General features: G+C 44.2%; 1 protein-coding gene across 1 annotated transcript in view; it reads right to left on the bottom strand.

The window, feature by feature from the left end:
- The window catches only part of MACF1 (microtubule actin crosslinking factor 1), a 282,110-nt gene extending 270,688 nt beyond the window's left edge, over window positions 1–11,422 (bottom strand). Inside the window, exon 1 of the mRNA XM_024738722.1 lies at window positions 11,348–11,422. Coding sequence (XP_024594490.1) covers window positions 11,348–11,399 — 52 coding nt within the window. The 5' untranslated portion in view covers window positions 11,400–11,422. The remainder of the gene's footprint in view (window positions 1–11,347) is intronic.
- Window positions 11,423–21,435: the final 10,013 nt, after the last annotated feature.

Genomic DNA, 21,435 nt, shown 5'->3' with positions numbered 1-21,435 from the left:
GTGACTGCCTAATGGGTATGGGATTTCCATTTGGGGTCATGAAAAAGTTCTGCAACTAGGTAGTCACGATGGTTGTTCAACACTGTAAATGTACTTAATGTCAATGAATTATACACTTTAAAACTGTTACAATGGTAAATTTTATGTCATAAGTATTTTACCATAATAAAAAAACTGGATTGAAAACAAATGTATATAGAGACCAGCATCATAATTATGTAAAAGTAAATATGGATCAGAAAGGAACACCGACAAGTCCCAACATCTGTTAAATTAAAGTGGGACTTCGCTGATGTTAGATGATAAATAAAAATCAGGAAAGGAAAATAAAAATGCCCGAAGCATACAGCCAGCCCAAAAGCCACAATCACAAACCTGCAAATAAGTGCCTACCCAAGTGTGGGACAAGTTACATAGCTCATCAGGCGCCAAACAGCAGGTGTGTGTGCTATGGGGTGAGGGAGAGAGGTCTCAGGCCCTCTTCAGTCCAGTCCTCTAATCCCCCTTAAAAACACTCCCTAGGGCTGAGAAACCATCTGTTTCAACAAAGCCTAGAGCCCTACGAGCATATTAACTCCTTCACTGCTGACCTCTTACAGATGGGCTTCACCCAATATTAAGTGCTTTTCATTAAAAAAAATAAATGCCTCTAAATGTTAGAATATAAGCTTTACCAGGAAAGGGACTTGATCTTGTCTTCTGGTATATCCTTAATACCCAGAATAAATCGATATCAGTGGATACTCAGTAAACTATTTGCTCGAAGAATCCATTAAATGCCTCTGTCCTACAATAATTGTTTCATTTAGGCCTTGTTTTCTGAAGTCTCCCTCTTCTTTTCACTTGTCCTCACTTAAAGAGTCTGACCTGGTTTCCTCAAATTCAGTTGACCAACCAGTATTTATCTGCTTATATACAGTGTAACTGGTCTCCTCCCTATGTGGTTTACTGCTGGACCCCTGTGCATAGCCCAGCACACATGGCAGGTGCTCATAAATATTTGTCAACTGAAAGAAGTATTTGCTTTCGGTCACCACGCCTTGTAAGTGCTCAGTCTCCTCAAAAGGCTTTCAGTTTCAATAGGCAGACAAAACTAGAGTGTGGGGAAGTGACACATCGACATGGACAATGGTAATCACAGACGTCTTCGAGGAGAAGAAAGACCTGCAGTGAGGCTTGAAGGAATGGATGGATTTCAGTGAAGTAGAAAGAACCAGGGCACTCCAGGTAAAGAGAACCGCACAGAAAGGGCAGGAGGAGATGAGGAGGCGGATCTGTCTGGTGCTAAAGGTGTTCCAGGAAATCATGTGAGATAAGCCTTGATAAGGAGGAAGGGGGTCAGACCATAAAAGGTCTGTCTTACTTTGGGTAACAGAAAACAGTAGGAAGTAGCTGGCAGTGTTAACTGGAAGGGAGAGACAGGACACAGGAAACAAAATATGAGGCTGTCACAGTAATTCGGGCGTGAGGTAGTGAGTGACCGGACAAGAGTCTTGGCAAAGGGAACGGGGAGGAAAGGGCAAATTTAGGAGAAATTCTGAAGAAACAAAAGATCTCGATGACAGAATGAAAACGGGGGTTGATGAAGAGAGAAGAGTCAAAGATGTCTCCAGGGTTTCTGATCTCAGAGACTAGAGAATGTGGGCACAGTTGTCAAAAATGGGGAAGAAGGGGGGAAGCCAAGCTGAGTTCAAAGCAGTATCCAAGTATGGATGTCCTGTACACAATTGGAAAAAGAGAGATTAAAACCCTGAGAGATTTTTATACACATAATGGAATATTATTCAGCCTTTAAAAATAAGTAAATTCTTCATATGCTAAACATGGATGAACCTTAAGGATGTTCTGCTAAATGAAATAAGCCCGTCACAGGAGGACAAATGCTGCATGATTCCACTTCTATGAGGTCTGACTACTTTAAGAAGCAGAAGGTAGAATGGTGGTTGCCAGGGGCTGGGGGGATGGGGAAATGGGAAGTTGCTGTTCAACCAGTACAGAGTTTCGGTCCTGCAAGATGAAAAAGTTCTAGAGATCTCCTGTACAACAAATGTTCATACAGTTAATAAAAATTTGTTAAGAGGGTAGATTTCATGTTCAATGGTCTTTACTACAATTTTTTTAAAATTTTTAATTGAGAGATTTTAAACCGTAGAAGACAGATATGGGAGTTTGCAATTTAAAAGAAAAGCTGGAGCCAGAAGAAATGGCTAGAGAAGGAAAAGAAGGTCAAGAGCAGCCTACTAATAATGCCAGCTGTGTTTGTTATGTGTTTACGTGCCAGCCTTGTTAGCAGCTTTACCTATGCCATTACTTTAGCCCTCATAATTTTATGTGGGAGATATCATTATCCCTGTTTTACAGATGAAGCTCAGAGAAAGTGAGTAGCTTTTCTAAGTCACTCACCTGGTAAACGTAGTAAGTAACCCAACCTAGCCTGGATCCAAAGCCCATGTTCTTCCCACCTCCCCACACTGCCTCACCCCTTAGGAAACTATGAGAGTGAGTCAGAAGAAGGAAAAGATCCAGCAAAGGCAGACAAGCAGCAATCAGGTAGGTAAAGGAAAACCAAGAAATGCCCTCATTGAAGCTAACAGAATATTTTAAATAGGCAGGGATGTGATCAACAGTGCCAAACGCCAACACTCAACATAGAACGACGTCAACACATGAAATCTCTCTGTAGAGTCATGTAAAGATGGAGCCCTGGGCCAGGTACTGCAGCCCAGAGAATTTCCAAGAAACAAAAGTCCTACCCAGACCTAAATGGGCCTCTTCTCTCCCTCTTATCACTGACAGACACTTGGGGCTGCTGGTCTCAGCTACTCCACAGGCCTCATGCCAAGGTGCATCATCTGACCAGTCCCAGGAAATATCAACCCAAACACAGAACATTGCACAACCCGGGGTCGGGTTCAACTTGAGCTGTGGGGAAAGTGGATCTCCACTCAGGCTATAGTTCAACAAAAATTTGTTTGTTTCTAAAAACCAAACTCTCTTTTAGAAGAATTTCACATGCCTGCTCTCTTTATTTCTTCTCTTATACTAGACAAATAAAATCAGGTACATACAGCCCCACTTTAGCTGCAGCCTTACCTCCCTATAAATGACCTTTCATTCTGCTGCCAGAGTTATACTTCTCCCCCACCAAAAAAACTCCTCTGTTTCTATCATTCCTTTGCCTTAAAAATACTGAGTGCCCCCTACTACCTACATTATTCCTTAGCCTTTTATAACAGAGGCTCAACTTTCCATTCTAGCCTAAACAACTACCCATTCTCTCCAGCTTCCTACTTCATAACACTTCTCACCTTCCCCAGAGGAAACAGAGACCTTCATGAGTCTATTCCTTTGCACACCCTGTTGTCTTCCCAGAATACCTTTTCTTCCTTTTTGACTGGCAAACTCTATCTAAGTTCAAGATTCAGCTTAAATACCAACTCCACTGTAAAGTCTTCCCAATCCCCCACCATCTGCCCCTAGTAATCACTCCACCTCTGTCCTCACAGCACTTTGTTCATACTTCTATAATAGCACCGGCCACAAATGTGTTTATATATCTCCATCCCCACTAGGCTGTGTATAGGACTGACTACCCCTCAAGAACAGGGACTGTCATTTATCTTCATATCCCCAATGCCTTGTACAGGGCCCGGCACAGAGAAGGTTCTCAACGAAAGGAAGGAAAGAGACGGATATGGGGGCTTCGAGTGAAAGAGACAGGAAGCATGGAACATTATCAGCGAGTGAAATAGTTAATTGATAACAAATTGTAAAAAATGATCATCCACAACAAAAGATTCCAAAATACATCAAACCAGGAAGTCTAAAAGGTTCCTGCCACCCCACAATGAGCAAAAGACGCTGTTTAGCAACTGGTATTCATTCAGAGGGACCATCCCCACAGTTGTTGTAACGAGGGACATACACAGTTAGCACAACTAGCCTGGGGTTTCTCTAGGAGAGTAGCCAAAAGAAACCGTGGCAGAAAAGTGCAGACAAGAGCCTTACCTTTCAGAACTGCCTACTTCAAAAAAACACAAGACCAAGGATGGGGGGGAAATGATAATTTATTCTTTGTTAGCATATAGGCTCACTCTTTTAGAAAGAGGGAGAATATAACACTCATCCCCTGTTGTAACCAAAAAAAAAGCCCCATCCCACCACAGAACTAACCCACACATTTGACAGTCTAGAGTACTAACCATTAAACCATGGAACCCCATATTCCCCACACATTTCAAACCAGCACAGAATGCCCCTCTCCAGCCCAGTGACAATCAGTAAGCCTAAAAATATACAATTAAGGAGGGGATAAACATTAACAGTACAAAACTGCCAAGCATCCAAAAAGTATAGGATATACTGAGGGTCTAGGAGGTGTAAAAGGTGTTGACAAGTCTCACCCCAGAAGCATGCACACTCCTGAATTCCTTGCAGAGGAGAGAACCAACCCATTGGGATAGGCTTGCTTAAGGGCTCTGGGAATGGGAGAGGCAGGCAGTTCTCACTGGGAAGGATGCAATCCTGGGGGTGACTCAAGCCATTTTCCACCATCCTGGATGCTGTCGGGATGTTCTTATTGACCCCGGCACACAAAGCCCCACACATGTCTTCCTTCTCTCAGTCCTCAAGCTAATCTCCAAACACCGTCTATCCAGTCTATCATCAGCTGGAAAACCCCACATTATCTGCTGCAGGATGTCAACTCCAAGTCAGAAACAAGACTGTACTCTCATCATGTCCATAATAATAACCCTAAGGGCTGTCAGTCCCAAGTAACAGAAGCCAATTTGCACTCGACTGCAATATGTTGATTTAAACACACAGCACCATTTCCATTTCTTCCAGAGGCAGACACCTACCATAAGCAAGCGTGATGAGACAGCAGAATTTGTCAACCTATTATATCAGGTTAAGCTGGCGCAATTTACTAGGTAGATGCTAGCTCAGTAAGAACAGCAAAAGAAAGAGAGAATCTCAGCCTTGTACCAATCTGGGGTTCCAATGTGGGATCTCTATACAGCACTGATTAGGTCATTCTTGGTACTATAGTTTCCAGATCCGCATTATGGATCTCTCCTGATAGAAAAGGAAAAGGTACTACGGTGGGGAGAATCAATGAAGCCATTTTTCAATGAAGGCTGGAGCTGCTGGGGAAAAAGCTTCAGAGTAAGACAGTGCAGTGATGTGATGATGACATGTGGGAGCTGCTGACTAAGTGAAAGAGACGCTTGGCACGTGTCCCATGATGAAATTAACTGGATAATAAAACATCTGAACCAGCTGGCCACTAAGCCCGAAGACAGGGCTGCCCCTGGAGGGCAAGGACCAAGAGCTATCAGAAAGGTATTTAAAGGGTTACAGGTAACCTCAGTAGCTTTTAAAGGTGAAATAAAGTTAAAAACCAACATCCAGAGCTCTGAATATATGTATTAAGACCAGTAATTCCACTTCTAGAAATCTATCCAAAAAATATAATCAGAGATGCACAGAAAAGTTTTTTTACAAGGATGTTCATTATCATATTATAGCACTGAAAAATTAGCAATGTACACGCCCCACAACTGGGGGACGTTAAATAAATGATCCTTACATTTGATGAAATTCCACACAGCTTTTAAGAAATGATATTGCAGAAAAATAGTTAATGGCATTAAAAAAAATGCTCACAAAATAATAAAGGGCAAGACAGAACTAAATTACAATGATAACAAATATATACAAACACAACATTATATATACAGAGAGAGAGACAGAAAAAGACTTGATGAAAATATGATAAAATAGGAACATAGTGATCTTTGGGTTGTAGGATTTTGGTAATTTGGGTGTTTTGTTTTTCTATTCTTTCTATAAGGACAAAATACCACATCTATTTAATTGCGGGGGGAGGGGCGGGGGGAAATCTAAGGTTTTTTTCCTAGGGTTCTTTGTTAGTCACACTGAAGAGGGGAGAAAAGTCCCCCACAAAAGGCCACTTTGGGAGGGCACATGTCAGGATGTGAGGGCTTGTCCCGCTAGCACAGATGTGCCAACTTGGAACAGGCTTCCAGGCTGGTCAACTGAGTGGATGTCCAAAGTAAAGCTGTAAGATAATGAGAAAGATGACTTGGCAAACACATGAGAACTAAGAGAACCAAAAATGAGCATGCCTCCTTAGGAGTCACCTAGTTCACTTATTCAACAACGTTGCCGCTGCCCAAAATATACCTGGAACCCCTCTTTTGGAAGTGCCTACAGACTAGTAGTACCATCTTTCCAATGTCTTCCAGAGCAGTGCATTTCATTCTTTGAGACTGGAGTTAATGTTTCAAAGAGCCAATCTTGGATAATATCATTTTTTTTAATTTATTTATTTATTTTTATATTTATTCGTGGCTGTGTTGGGTCTTCGTTTCTGTGCAAGGGCTTTCTCTAGTTGAGGCAAGCGGGGGCCACTCTTCATCACGGTGCACAGGCCTCTCACTATCGCGGCCTCTCTTGTTGCGGAGCACAGGCTCCAGACGCGCAGGCTCAGTAGTTGTGGCTCACGGGCCTAGCTGCTCCGCGGCATGTGGGATGTTCCCGGACCAGGGCTCGAACCCGTGTCCCCTACATTGGCAGGCAGATTCTCAACCACTGCACCACCAGGAAAGCCCCAGATAATATCATGTTTTGACCAAAAATTAGGTACGACTATAAAATGAGTATGGAATTTCTTATGGGCATCACAATCTGGCCCTGAAGAGAAAAATTACAAAAAGGATTTTATAAATGTATAGAGCATGGGCACCACTGTCAGAGTTATTTTGGTATTTTTCTTTTTTAAAACTGAATTTGGTGACTACTGAAGGACATTTGGATACATGAGTTTAGTGTAATTCAGTTCTTCAAATGTTTCTTTCATGCCTAATTTATGCCAGGTACTACACTGGGTCAGAAAGATACAAGAATAAATGAGACACAGTTCCCACCTTTAGCAACAGTATAGCTAATATCTCCTGGGATCTTAATCTGTGCTAGATGTTATTACATTTACTGTCTCATTTAACTGGTGAGATAAATTCTATTATCATCCCCATCTTACAAATGAAAAAAAAAAAACTGAGGCTTACAGAAGTTACAGGAAACTTGCCCAAGAAGTAAAGACTAGCAGGAAAAATCAAATGTTTAATAAAGTAACTATACCATAATGTGATATCCTTAAAGTAAGTATGTTTAAAGTGCTATAGTAACACAGACGAGAAAGAGAGAATTAATTATATGTGGAACTGCAAACAAAACAAAACAAACAAACAAAAAACCATGGGGGGAAAGTAAGATTGAGCTAGGCACTAAAGGATAATAGAAGTTTGACACAAAGAGCAAAGGATAGTGGTCTTCCAAGCAGAGGAAACAGGACAGTATATATATGCAAAGGAAGAGAAGGATGAAAGTACATGGGTATTTTGGGGTACATTTGCTTTAAAAAGTCAGCTATTATCCCACAGACCTATCACAAACTTTTCTTAGCAAAGGCTAGAGAACCACTTTCTCATTACTCAACCTCACCTACCTCTCTGCCTCCCTAATTAATCCCTAATTACCAGCCACAGCACAGGCCTGGGCTCTGCCAAAGGGCGGGACCTGGGCCAACAGTTCAACCTGTCGTGCCCACTAAAGTGGTGCATCTAGGCAGAAATCATTCAACAGCTGCGGGTGCTGGCGAGCTTGACAAGTAAAGGTCAAAGCCTTCCAGAGGAAACAGCAGCAACGGAATATACTGCACCTCAATCCTGGCATCAAAGATTCACAGGAAATTGGAGACAGGAACTTGAAGACTTACACAATGTCTCTATTCTCCCACAGGGCTCCCTTCAACAGTTACCCACTAGATGGAGGAGTGGCTGCAAGCTGAACCATGTCAAGAAAAGCAAAGTCAGTAACTAAACAAAGAGGGGAGCCAATTACCTGCTTCCGTCAGGCCCTCCAGAATACACAAAGGTACAGGTGAAATGAAGAAGGGGAGTAGCTATTCACCATAATCAGGGGACAGTGGGTGAAACTCAACCCAGAGGAGAGTTTGACAAAGGCCACAGTTTGTGTCTAAATGTTGGCCTGTCAACTCAGAGTTGGGGGAATACTTATCTAACACCCGTAGCAATGTTCCAGAAATGATTATAAGGACTAAACCAAAACAACTACATGCCCTCGTTCCGGGCACCTCTCCCACCCGAAAAAGAGTCAGGTTCTGAGAGACAAGGGAGTTAATCAGATGCTTTCTTTGAGTGAACAGGACAAACTGCTGTATATTATACATTTTATGCCATAAAGACTATTATACAGTGTATATATGTGAATGAAGGATTAGAAAACAGAACACAGCTCAAGGAGGCTAGTGTGGAGAGAGAAGATCTATTGCCCTCACTCCAAAGCACCATACTGCTGCTGTCCCTCAGAGGAAGGTACCAAGTGTGTTGGTACCCAGTCAGACTTGGGTATTCTCCCTACTTCATATGGTCCCCAGTATCAGACAGCTATACAATACAACCATCTTGGCTGCTATACTCCCAGGCACTGTTATCTCCTTAGCAGGACAGATGACCCTGTTCTCGGGCCAGCCAAGCTTTGGTTATACCACTGTAAAGGGCCTATGTTATGGGAATATTATAAGCGCTGCATGGATTAATACAGGGAAGTGCTTAGAACAGTGCCTAGCCCATAACTAACATTTGCTGAGTGCAAAATATTTTTAAGAATATCACTAGTGCTGCTGTCTTCCAGTCTCAACAATCAGTGAGATCAAGTAAGACCTGGAGCCAAACATGTGCACGGGTGACTAGGGCTACAACTCCTCAGTCAGAAGGTGCCCTGATCCAGCTCATCCTGGACCAGTGCAGGCACAAGACTCACTGTGATTCAAAGAAGTCTGTGGGAGGAACAGGAGAAAGAAGAGGCAGAACATTTCGTAAATTCCGAGCACATACCAGACACTGAACTAAGTGCACATGTCTTCTTACTTAGTGTCCACTGCAGTAAGTGTTCTGAGTTCACCTTAGACGTGCAGAGCCAAAATAACACGGCAGAGAGCCCCAGTGTCTGGGTAGGAAGAGTGGAGTGGGAGCTGCTGCTGTTGTGGTCATTTCTCTTCTCTGATTTCAGCCCCATACAGGACACTCACTATGACAGGGTACACCTAGTCTGTCACTCATTCATTCCTAGCCATGTTATTCATTCATTCCTAGTAAGAACAGGGCAAAGGAGAAAAACAAACAAACTTTATTGGTAAACTGAGAAAACAAATGATTGCCAAGCTGGTTTCAATATAACGTCTTCCAAAAGCAAAAATATATATGTAGGGTATAACTTCAAACCTCTACAGCCCTGAGAAGATCAAATCAAGACCTACTTGTTCCATTAGTCCTCTGAGAAAGTCAGGAGAGTTACAGGAAACTGGGGACCAAAACAACTCCTATTTTGGGAGTAAACATCCCATGCATGTTTTATGGGAGGAGAACAAGAAGTGCCCCCGACCCCTCATACCTGCACTTTGTTCCTGAAGCACATACAGCAGAGGAAGACAGAGTTATGAGTGGTATGGTCTCCTGAGAACCTCAGGAATCCACTTAGGTCACTGCTAAACCTGATCCACATAGGCTGTGGCCATCCTATTGTGGTTCACTGCTCCTCTAAACCCTTGAAAAAAGGGGAACCAAAAGGAAAAGTTATATTAACCTCCTATAGTTTCCACCCACCGCCAATACGTCTTTAGAAAGTTCCGGCCTTTTATCAGAAGAATGACAGTAAGGATAACAGGGAATAAAACTAAATTAAGGAGATCAGCGTCCAAGGAGAGGCCTAGGATTCCTACTCTGAGGCTTTTCCTCTCCTGAAGGAATATGCAGGTTAATTAAGTTTGATAACCCTTCCATGAGTTTTGTAAACACAGGGGAAAAAAGACTCCTGCTGTTGGGTGGGCTTCAAGCCCAGGAATATAGAAGGATCCCCTAAGACAGGAAAGAGGGCAAGAAAAGGGGCTCTTGTATGGGACAAGGGTACAGTCCTGCACCTTCATACAGACCGCAACAAGGCCCAGGAACTGGAAGAGTCACTGAGAAGCGCCACTGTTTTCTGTCCCCACCTGCCACCTCTTCCCAATGAGTCAGGATAAAGCAGTTCAGACTCTTCCTGTCCTCTCAACACTTCCTTTGACAGGGAAGCAACAGGTGATGTTGCTCATTCTTGCTAAGACCTGTCTGATGTGTGATGAGCTTGAAGAGCCCTCAACCTAAAAGCGACAGGCTCCAGCTGTCAGAAGTTCTGGAAAAAATGTTTGTATGGCATGCGGGGAGAGACAAGGGAAGAAAAGATAGAGATCAATGGAACAATACTTTTTAGTTGTATATCCCTTTGTAGCAAACAAAGCTCTTCATGTATATGTTCTCTTAGAAACTGTTCTTCTACAGATAATGAAAGAAAGTAAAGTATCTATAGACTCTGGCAGGATGTGAGTCCAGATCACCTGCCATTCCCCTCAACCCTGAAGGAAGCAACTTTACCCTTTTCCTCTATTTCCCCTGACTCTCTCCACACCCCATGGTCACTCTGGATCCAGAACCCTGACTGCCAATGGAAGAGGGATGGTTTGAGCACCTTCCTAAGAGATGGAAATAAAACTACCTCTTAATAAGAAAAAGGGAAGTAAGAAGAGTTCATTCATTTTCCTCCTTAATAGCCAAAAAGAGTCTTGCATTATCATACCTGGGGGCATTTTCCTCATGTATTATATAATGAGTGAAACGTCTGCCAACCACGCAAAGCAAACATTAATCCCTTTAAATACTATTTTAGTAAAAAGCTGGCCCCTTTAAAGTCACTGATTTACCCTTTACAGTGGCGTCTCTGCCCTATCAACCTGCATTCCTCCTCCCCTCCACAACCATTCCCGACTCCCTGTTCTCTCCAGATGGGGCTCTGACTCACTGTAGACACAGGCAAGTGGAAAATCTGGCCCAAGAACCCCAGCTACACCTAGGTGAGGCCGCAGGGCCCAAAGCAGGAGCCCTCCACCCACCCTGCCGGGAGCACCCTGAGCGCTGCTGAGTTCAAGGGGCGGAATGTGGCTTCAGTGCCCATTCAAACAAGAGAACAGGCTGCGGCTGGAGCAGCTGAGAGGATTCCCTCCCGTCACCCACTACTGCGTTTACAAACTCTATCCCTTCTATGTAATTGCCCAAACACAGAAAAAACTATGGCCAGCTCTGAGTCAGAGGCCTTTCTAAGCCCCTAGGGATTGATGGAGAGTAAAGATCCCATACAACACACACCACAGCAAGTGTTCACACAAACAGCAAGGACAAAAGGCAGGGAGCCAGAAGCCCTGGAATACCTCTCAGGTTGTTGAGCCCCTCCAGGAACTTCTGGTACTTGTAAGCGTTCATGCCCCGGGCCTAGCTGTGTTGGCTCAGTGGCTGGAAGTAGGCACCATGGCACAGTGACAGCTGAGAAGGGAGAGCTCCACTGCCGTCTCCTAGCCCCCAAGAACTGGACTTTGACCACACTTGCAAGTGACGTCACCAGAGGAGCCTCATTACATTACAGCCCTTTGTGCGCCCTCATTTGTTGCAATGAGCGGAAATACCTCCCCAGGAGAGGCCAGCCCCTCCTTTGTGCAAATGAGTCGGGAGACCGCAGCAGCCCCTGCCTATCATCTGCCACCTCATCTGCTACCTTCTCTTTAGACCCCAGCCCAGGCTCCACTGGGATTACTGCTCCTCTGGTTTAAACTCTAGGGAGAGAGGCTTAAATGCTTCTCAGGACACCAGTTAGGGGCTCATCTAACATCTGAGAATGAAACTTTTAAAGGGCCACACTCACAACAAGAATGTCACAACACGAGCTCCTGGGCAAATATCACATGGCAATGAGAAAGGTTTTACAAAATAAACAACTAACTCTGCACTCTGCTCACAGCAGTCACGTTTACAGACTGGAATACAGCTACACACAGAGGAGACACTGCATATGAACACAGTCCAGAGAGAAGCAGAAACTGTTCTGGGACGCCACGCCCCAAATGCTAAAAGCCCAATTCAGGGAGGCAAGATCTTCCCCAAAAGCAACAAGGGAGAAAATGCAGCCCAGACACCACCTGCATTCTCCCCATTCTGGGGGACTGTTTCACTCAGCTAATTTGTTTTTAGTTTGCTTTAGTGATGTCAGTAGCTGATGCAAATTTCCTTCTACTCCATCAGCCTCAAAAAGATGACTAACCCCACAACTGTCACAGGCTCTTAGGATAAGCTACACAGGTTACAATTAGAGGAAAAAATTAGCAAATTTCTTCAAATTCCTTACCATCTTTAAATTTCTTAGCATCTTTGTTGTAAGGCAAAGTAGTTCATCTGCGTTGTTATATTCATCTTTGGAAATGTTTTTAGGAAAGTTAACATGTGAAAGTAACATACATATGAAAGTATGTAATTTTCATTTACAGATGAGAAAATACACAGAGGTTAAGTAAACTATCCAAAAGTCACACATCAGGCCAATAAGACAGCATGATAAGAACATACATTTCCCAAACCTGAGCTAAGTATCTACGAGCAACAACCAAGTCAGACTCCACTGAACAGCCCCTCATAAGAAAGACACCCCTCTCCCAGGTCTGAAGTTTTTCAGAGTAACCTGCCAGGCAGGCTGCCATTCAGTGACCTGGAAGAACTCACAGTGTGCCAAATACAATGTTCCACAGAACTCCCAATGATGCAGACTGGATGCAGGTGGAGAAACTGTGTAAGTAGCATTGTGAAAACAAAGAGAAAAGGGAGTATGTCTACTTGAAAAGATCAGGCTAAATAAAATTAACAGCTACTAATATAACGGAAAGGGAAAAATCTCTGGATAATAAAAATAACCAACCCAAGCTTTTGTGCCTTGCCATGCTACTAGTCAGTCAACAGTGCCAACAAGGTAGCCAGCCACTGTGCAGATCTTGAGTGTTAGGAGTCAAGGGGCACACAACACATGGTTTCTTTTCTCAAAGAACCATTTAATGGGCAAGGTTAAAAGGGAGTTTGAGGGCTTCCCTGGTGGCACGGTGGTTGGGAGTCCACCTGCCAATGCAGGGGACACAGGTTCGTGCCCCAGTCCGGGAGGATCCCACATGCCGCGGAGCGGCTGGGCCCGTGAGCCATGGCTGCTGAGCCTGCGCGTCCGGAGCCTGTGCTCCGCAACGGGAGAGGCCACAGCAGTGAGAGGCCCGCGTGCCGCAAAAAAAAAAAAAAAGGGAGTTTGAGGGCTTCCCTGGTGGCGCAGTGGTTGAGAGTCCGCCTGCCGATGCAGGGGACATGGGTTCGTGGCCCGGTCTGGGAAGGTCCCACATGCCGCGGAGCAGCTAGGCCCGTAAGCCATGGCCGCTGAGCCTTCGTGTCAGAAGCCTGTGCTCCACAATGGGAGAGGCCACAACAGTGAGAAGCCCGCGTACCGACAAAAAAAAAAAAAAGGGAGTTTGATGCTTACAGAGCATAACAGACAGTGGGAAACAGTAAACACATACACGCACGACACCAAATATAGATTCTACAACATACTACTACTGTGAGAATCAAAGTGTCTTTGAGGTCACCTAGTCCAACAGACCAGGTGCCTTGGATTCCTCATCTGTGAAATGAAGCTGTGGATGAGAAAGGCAAACATTAAATGACAGTTCAGATCACATATGTCTGTTTCCTGGCTTTATTCTACTATTTCCCCTGGAAGAGTATGGATAAGAGAGCACAGTGGAAATAACTTTGGTTACAGAGTCAAGATACCTGGATTCCAGAGTTTATCTCTAGATCCAACTTTGCCGTTAACTAACTATGTGAGCAGGAGCTCCAAATTCCTATAAAATGCTAGTTCTTGTTTTGTTTTGTTTCAGGCCACAAACTCCAGTCAGAATATGATGAAAACTAAAGATACTCTCCCCTAGGAAAAGGCACATATTCACCTACCTACAAACTTTTGTTTACAAGTAGACAGGGGTTAGTGAACCATAGGTAAAGAACCTCTGAATTGATTTCTAAGACCTCCTCTGTGTCAAGATCTGAGAGCAATTAACATAGGACAATGTGAATATAAGTACTGAAAAGAACAAGGTGTAAAGTAATGGTCAATCAGGAGGGGAAGAGCTGAGCCCCCTTCCTTTAATGCGCCTGTAAAATTCTATCTGAGACTCCTCCCACCTAAGGGAGGAAAGCAGCCCAGACAACAGGAATCTAACAGCAGGAACAACTGACTTTTAAAATAGCCACTTGAACTAAGTGCATTTAAAAGGCAACACATGCTAGTCTGTCATTTCCTGTGTGTTTCACCATTGAAATTGTTTAGTAACATTTTATCAGATAAAAATTAAACAAAAACAAGGATGTTTAGAACTATGAGGTGAGTGATGGTTCCAACTTGAGGCTCTTGGGAAGGGGGGAGGGGGGACAGTGGCCCAGACTCCAGTTGTTTTCTTGCACACCAGGGACCTTTCCCCAGAATCAGAGCATTTCAAAGCACCACAGTCCAACACTTCTCTGTGCTCCTCGTGGCCATTCATCTTTTATCCTCATAGGTCCCATGATGGCGAACAGTGAGAGGTAACCTCGGGTGGTAAGAGAGAGTCTGCCCTAAGTTCCAGACAGAGACAGACAAATGTGAGAGGCTCAGAATCTGGCAGTCTAACAGGCACTCTGGCCAGCTGCTGACAAGGGGGAGCCCTGCTGTCTCCAACAGCCTCTACAAAGGCGCAGACACCAAAGAGCTGAGTGGAGCTTGACTGAATGCAGATCAGGAAGTCCAGACTTCAGTGCATGAGGTGTGGTCCTCAGGGACGCCATGACAGGACAGTGACAGGATGGCAGCTAAAAAGGAATTACCTGCCCTGCCCTCGGGTGGGCTCAGGGACGCTAGAGCCCAGGTAGAGAGAAGGCCTGAGTCAGATTCAGGATATTACTCCTGAAACAGGAGGGCAAGTCCACCAGCAGAGTTTCAGCTGAGGAGCAAGTTCGAGGCCCAGAAGGAGAGAACAAGTCCTATGCTGGAGTTCCCCAAAGCCTCTAGAAATCAAGACCTTCCATATTCCTTTGAGGCAACCTTTCTCTTGAAAACAAAGGTTGTCCGCCGACAAGGCACCCTCACGTCATCAGGGTCAGTGACACTAAATATGCAGTCAGTTAAGGAATTCACCCATTCCACACAAATCTGTTGCATACTCACCATGCCCCAGGCCCCAACCTACGTGCCTGGAACACGGAACTCAGAGCCTAAGGAGAGAGCAGAAGGAAAAAGGAAGGAAACTGTCTCCTCAGACTCAGAGAAGATAAGGGTCACGGGTGGTCAAAGTGAAGGCCCAGCTGCTCATTCTCAACACCAGCCCTGATAGAGACATGAAAGGTAATGCTGCTTGGGACTTCCCTGATGGTGCAGTGGTTTGGAGTTCGCCTGCCAATGCAGGGGACGCAGGTACGATCCCTGGTCTGGGAAGATCCCACATGCCGCGGAGCAACTAAGCCCGTTCGCCACAACTACTGAGCCTGCGCTCCACAACTACTAAAGCCTGTGCGCCAAGAGCCTGTGCTCCACAACAAGAGAAGCTGCCACACTGCAACGAAGAGTATCCCCCGTTGGCCGCAACTAGAGAAAGCCCGCGTGCAGCCAAAAATAAATAAATTTAAAAAAAAGAAGAAAGGTAATGCTGCTTAAAGACATCATTTTCTTTGAGGCAGGACTGACACCCTGACAGCCAGTTGCTACCGTTACCCCCAAGCAGCTGCTGACCCAGGAAGACAACAAAAATGTTTCCAGTGACTTAAGAAGCCAGTAACAAAAGCAGGTGCCAGGTTCACAGTCCTATTCAGGGAGCAACAAAGATCACTTTCTTCATTGTCTCTCCTGGCAGCAGTGTCTGATGGAGCACGGGGTTGAATTACACCTTGTCCCACTGGTCCTATACAGAGAAAATGAGTTTACTATCTGAAGAAGGGCTGTCCCCAGGGCCAAGGCTGTCTCTGCAGGGCTGAGGAACTGAAGACAAAAGAAGTCAGACCTCCTGCTTAGAAGGAAAGGACTGAAAGGGCAAGACAAAGGGAAGCTGTAACGGGAACTAAGTGCGGGTCGAAGGAGTTCTGCCCACCCTGCACTCGCCTGTGGCCTGGAGAGGTACTTTGTGTGGTCAGACCTATACTAAGGCCCGACAACAGGCTTAAAGGGGGTTTGTGCTTTAGGCCACGGACCCTCAAACCAGCTCCCTCTCCTTGATCCTTTTCTTCTTGGCTGTGTGGTCCATGGAGAAATGGGTGAATCCTATGCATCCTCTCCTCCCTACTGTGATTACGTAATAGTACAAGTCCAAACAAAGTAAAAAAAAACAAAACTGAGCAATTGGGAGGGAAGGCAGAATACCTGCTTCTAGGGTGAATCTGAACCTGCATGACCTCAGATTACAATAGCCCCAACTGAAACTAGGTTTATAAATTCATAAAATAATGTTAAAAACCTCACTGCTGGGCACTCTGAGGACCTACAAAAAAGGTCAGAAGCAAGAGTCACCTACCACTGGAACAAGGTTAGAGGTCTCCAGCAGAGAGATGGGAGGGAAGGAAATTTATTTCAACAAAAGGCTACTGAAACAGCTACAGGTATGCAGGTGTAATAGAGATCAACAGCTTCCCCCCTCCAAGAACAGTTTCTCTCATCAACTCCATGAGGACCCAGACACAGCTGCACCTCCAAGTCAGTTAAAGGTAAGCGCCTGCTAAGGAGAACCACATTTAGTTATTCTGACAAAGCGGGGTGGGATGCTGTGCTTTGGCTCAATTCACCTGGGCTCCTCCACCAGCAAATAAAACAAGTCTCCAAAAAGACAGGCCACCAACTTCCGGTAACATTTCTTTGTTGCTTTTGAGCAGAGAAAGGAAGCAAAATAAACATTTTTGAAAGTCAGATTGCAGGTACTAAAAATAACACACTGGAATTCTCCTCTGAGGCTGTCTTTTGCTAACAATGAGGTTATACATATCTTTTTAAGTTCAGGATAGACTGCTTAGTGGTGACTCTAGGATGGCAGGGTATGAGTTCTGAGAAACTTCTTACTCTGAGTCTAAGATAACATTCTGTTGGAGTACTCTACAATGTTAAGGAGGTACTAAAAGCACCTAGCAGACAGAACCTCAATGAGGGTGTCAGCACAACACCTGTTTAATGAGTAGTGGGTACATATGTAGAGGATACATATGTATATGCTACAGGATTATCTATACTTGTTTATATGTTTGAAATAGTCATAATAAAAAGTTAAAGCAATGCATGAAACTATCCATCAACTTTACAAATATGCATACCCTTTGATCCAACAATTCCACACCTAAGAATTTTTCCTAAAGATATACATATGTAAAACGACAAGTGTACAACAAAGTTTTTCATTTTAGCATTTTGTAAGAGCAAAAGATTGGCAGCACCCTTAATGTCCATCAATAGGGAACTGGCTAAATAAATAATAGTACATCCATTCAATGAAATAATAAGCAAGGAGGAAAAAAAGGTCTATATGTGCTGATATGGATTAATCCTCAAAATACAATAAGTAGGGCTTCCCTGGTGGCGCAGTGGTTGAGAGTCCGCCTGCCGATGCAGGGGACACAGGTTCGTGCCCCGGTCTGGGAAGGTCCCACATGCCGCGGAGCGGCTGGGTCCGTGAGCCATGGCCGCTGAGCCTGCGCATCCGGAGCCTGTGCTCCGCAACGGGAGAGGCCACAACAGTGAGAGGGCTGTGTACCGCAAAAAAAAAGGATACAATAAAACAAAATGTCAGAACAGTGTGTACAGTACCTCTCATTTACGTTTTTGAAAAGAGGAAGGAGGAAGAATATTTAGAATTGAGATTCCACAAAGACAGAGATTTTGTCTTCCCTGTGGTACAGTGGTTGAGAGTCCGCCTGCCAATGCAGGGGACACGGGTTCGTGCCCTGGTCCAGGAAGATCCCACATGCCGTGGAGCAGCTGGGCCTGTGAGCCATGGCCGCTGAGCCTGCGCGTCCGGAGCCTGTGCTCCGCAATGGGAGAGGCTGCAACAGTGAGGACCACGTACCGCAAAAACAAAACAAAACAAAACAAACAAACAAAAAAAAGACAGGGATTTTTATCTGTTTTGTTCACTGTTTGTCCCCAGAGCCTAGCATAGTACCTAGCATATGTTAGGTACTCAATAAATATTTGCTGAATTAATTCCTTAATTCACAAGATATGTGAATGAATTCATAAGATATGTAAATGCACATATCTCTGGAAGGAAGCACAAGAAACTGATAAACTGACCGTCTTCAAGGAGAGGGAAAAGGGTGGCTGGGGTTAAAAAAAAAAGGCTTTTCACTATATATCTTTTTGTACCTTTTGAATATTCAATTATGTGAACATGTTGCCTAGCTAAAAAATAAATGAGCATTTAAAAGCCAAGAATTTCAGATTCTGTATCCTGACCCCAGCACTGCCGCTGACCACTGAACCTTCTCAAGCAATCATTCATACATTCAACAAGCCTACCCTGTGTCTGCCCTGGGCCAAATGTGTAGAGCACTGAGGATGGAGATGAAGAGCTCAGAGCCTCTTTCCTCAAGTAGCCTACAATCTAGTGAGAGAGACGAGCAAGTGAACCAAACACAATGTAGCACAGCTGATGCTGATGAAGGTGCACAGAAGCGAAGAGAAGAGGAAGCAGGGAAGCAGGGAAGCCTGGGGAAGGCTCCCCAGAAGAGATGCTGCTGGAACTGGGACTTCAGGGCCAGAAGGAATTGGACTGATGGGGACAAGAGTGTCATAGACAAAGAAAACAAAGTAGAAATGTAACAAAACGTGATGTATTTAAGGAACTTAAAATAGTTTGATATGGGGCTTCCCTGGTGGCGCAGTGGTTGGGAGTCCGCCTGCCGATGCAGGGGACACGGGTTCGTGCCCGGTCCGGGAAGATCCCACATGCCGCGGAGCGGCTGGGCCCGTGAGCCATGGCCACTGAGCCTGCGCGTCCGGAGCCTGTGCTCCGCAACGGGAGAGGCCACAACAGTGAGAGGCCCACGTACCGCAAAAAAAAAAAAAAAAAAGTTTGATATGGATAGCATGCAGGGTACACTCTGCCCTGGAAGAAGGATGGCAGGACATGTAAGCTTTGCATGCCATGCTAAAGAAACCGTATCTCACCCTAAAGACAATGGAAAGCCATTGAAAGGGTTTAAGCTTGGGAATGACTTTTTTTATGATCAGATTTTAATTCTAGAAAGAGCGTTTAGCAGCAGTGAAAAGGAGGGAAGCAAAACAGAAGGGAGGGAGACTAGTTAGGACACTGTTATGGTTGTATGCTGAGAAATAATAGAATCTGAACTAAGAAAGTAGTACTGAGGATGGGAAGAAATGAAGGAATGTGAGAGTAAAATTACACAGCATCTGATCACTGTTTGAGTTAGGGTGGGGTAGGGTAGATGGACCAAGAGAGGGAAGACTGTCAAGTCACTTGTGTGACTGGGTAGAAGACAATGCCTTAAATAAAGGGAGGAATAGCAGGTTTCCTGGAAAGAAGATGAAGGGTTCAGTTTGGAACATGTTGAGTAAAAGACACCTATACAGTATCCAAAAGAAGTCCTCCAGCACTCAGAGACTCGTGTCTGGAGCTCAGGAGAGAGATTAGGCCCAGCAGTTGAAGCCATGAGTATGAATAAGGTCACTCGAGAAAACTATGTAGAGGGCCAAAGACAAAATCCCAGAAAGCACCTTTATTTAATGGAAGATAAACCTGTAAACGAAGGAAGAAAATCAGGGAAGGATGAGGTCATAAAAGGTTAAAGATGGAGAGCTTTCAAGAGGACGGAGTGTTTCATTTCATGGTGTCAAGTACCACAGAAAGGTCAGGTAAGATCAGGGCTGAAAAATTACCATTGGATTTGGCAATTAGGAGATGACTGGTGACCTTGACAACAGCAATTTCAGGAGAGCAGAGGGGGTTAAAAGTTAAAGGTCAGATATATACTACTCTTAAGGATCTTGGGGGAAACAAAGAACAAGTAAAAGAGGATTCTCACTTAACAGCTCCTGCCTTCCACTTCCCCTCCCATAATATTGATATATCTGAGTATTATTTTAAGAAAAATAAGTAGGAAAATGCACAAAAAATAGTGTTTGCACTTTATTAGGTGTTAGCTGTAGAATGATAATAATCCAGTGTATTACTAGTACTACATTAAAACTGGTTCCACTTACTCCATAAATCACCAAACGTTTTGGGACACTTATGTGCCAAATACAGAGCTGGCCATGTTGGAGATAAAATGTAGTTTACAATATAGTCCTCAACCTCTAGGAGCTTCCAATCTTGCAGAAGAAAATAAAGCATATGTACAAATAGGATGTTAAAGTACAATATAAATGATACTTTAAAAAATTACCACTAGATTTTAGGAAACTAGGAACTAACTTCCAGTGGGGTGATCGGAGAAGGTTTCCTAGAGGACTTTGGGGTGGGTTATGAACAAGGGGTAAGAACTGTACAGCAGACACAGTGAGTGAAGACGCTCCAGAAAGACAGTCTTGTCGGGCTTCGATGTGAGGAGGTGGCTGGAGAGGATGCTGGGAAGGTTATTATGGAGGGCTTTAAAGATCAGGCTGAGGAGACTGAGCCCGGCCTCTCGCCTGACTGCTGCTCTGCAGTGCCTGCTGCCTGTGGGGCATTTCCACTCGAGCATGCCACAGCAGCTAGAACTCAAGTTATTAAAAGTGAATCCACATCTTTCCTCCTCAAATCAATGCCTCCTTTGAATTTCCCCCTTTGAGTAATGGCACCATCCTTTGCTCAACCCACTATCAAGTCCTATCGGTTCTTCCAAATACCTCTCAGTCACCTTCTCCCTTATTCAATAGTCAACCTCTCCTGTCTAATTCTCACTACCTCTCACCTGGATTGCTTAAACAGCCTTAAAAAGAAAAAAAAAGGACTTCCCTCCTTCTCACCCAATCCGTGTTGCACGTGCTGCTAGATCAGTCTTCCTAAAACACAGCCTTAATTCAATCATTCCAATAGATAAAACCTCTGACAGAAACACAAAACCTACCACAGGCAGAAAAAATCTCAATGAAGTATAAAAACTCAACCACACGGTACATCTTTTATGGAGAGGGGTTTAGCAAAATGTACCTAAAAATTTTTAAAGTGTCCAATAACTTCTGACACAGCAACTTCACGCCTAGGAATTTATATAAAGGAAATGTGGTTAAATGTGCAAATACACACACACACAAAATATATTCATCCCATTGTTTATAACATCAAATGATGTAAAATTACCTAGAAGTCCAACAATTAGGAGGCCATCTCAAGTCTCACTGCACCACACACAGGAATATTGACAAGGTAAACTATGATAAGAATATATATTTTTGACACTGAAAGATTTTCACCATACAGTAAGT

Source organism: Neophocaena asiaeorientalis, unplaced genomic scaffold (assembly GCF_003031525.2).
Source record: "Neophocaena asiaeorientalis asiaeorientalis breed wild unplaced genomic scaffold, Neophocaena_asiaeorientalis_V1.1 scaffold106, whole genome shotgun sequence".
Classification (NCBI taxonomy): Eukaryota; Metazoa; Chordata; class Mammalia; order Artiodactyla; family Phocoenidae; genus Neophocaena; species Neophocaena asiaeorientalis.
The sequence above is the reverse complement of the archived record's forward strand: the minus strand, read 5'-3'. Positions and strand labels throughout refer to the sequence as shown.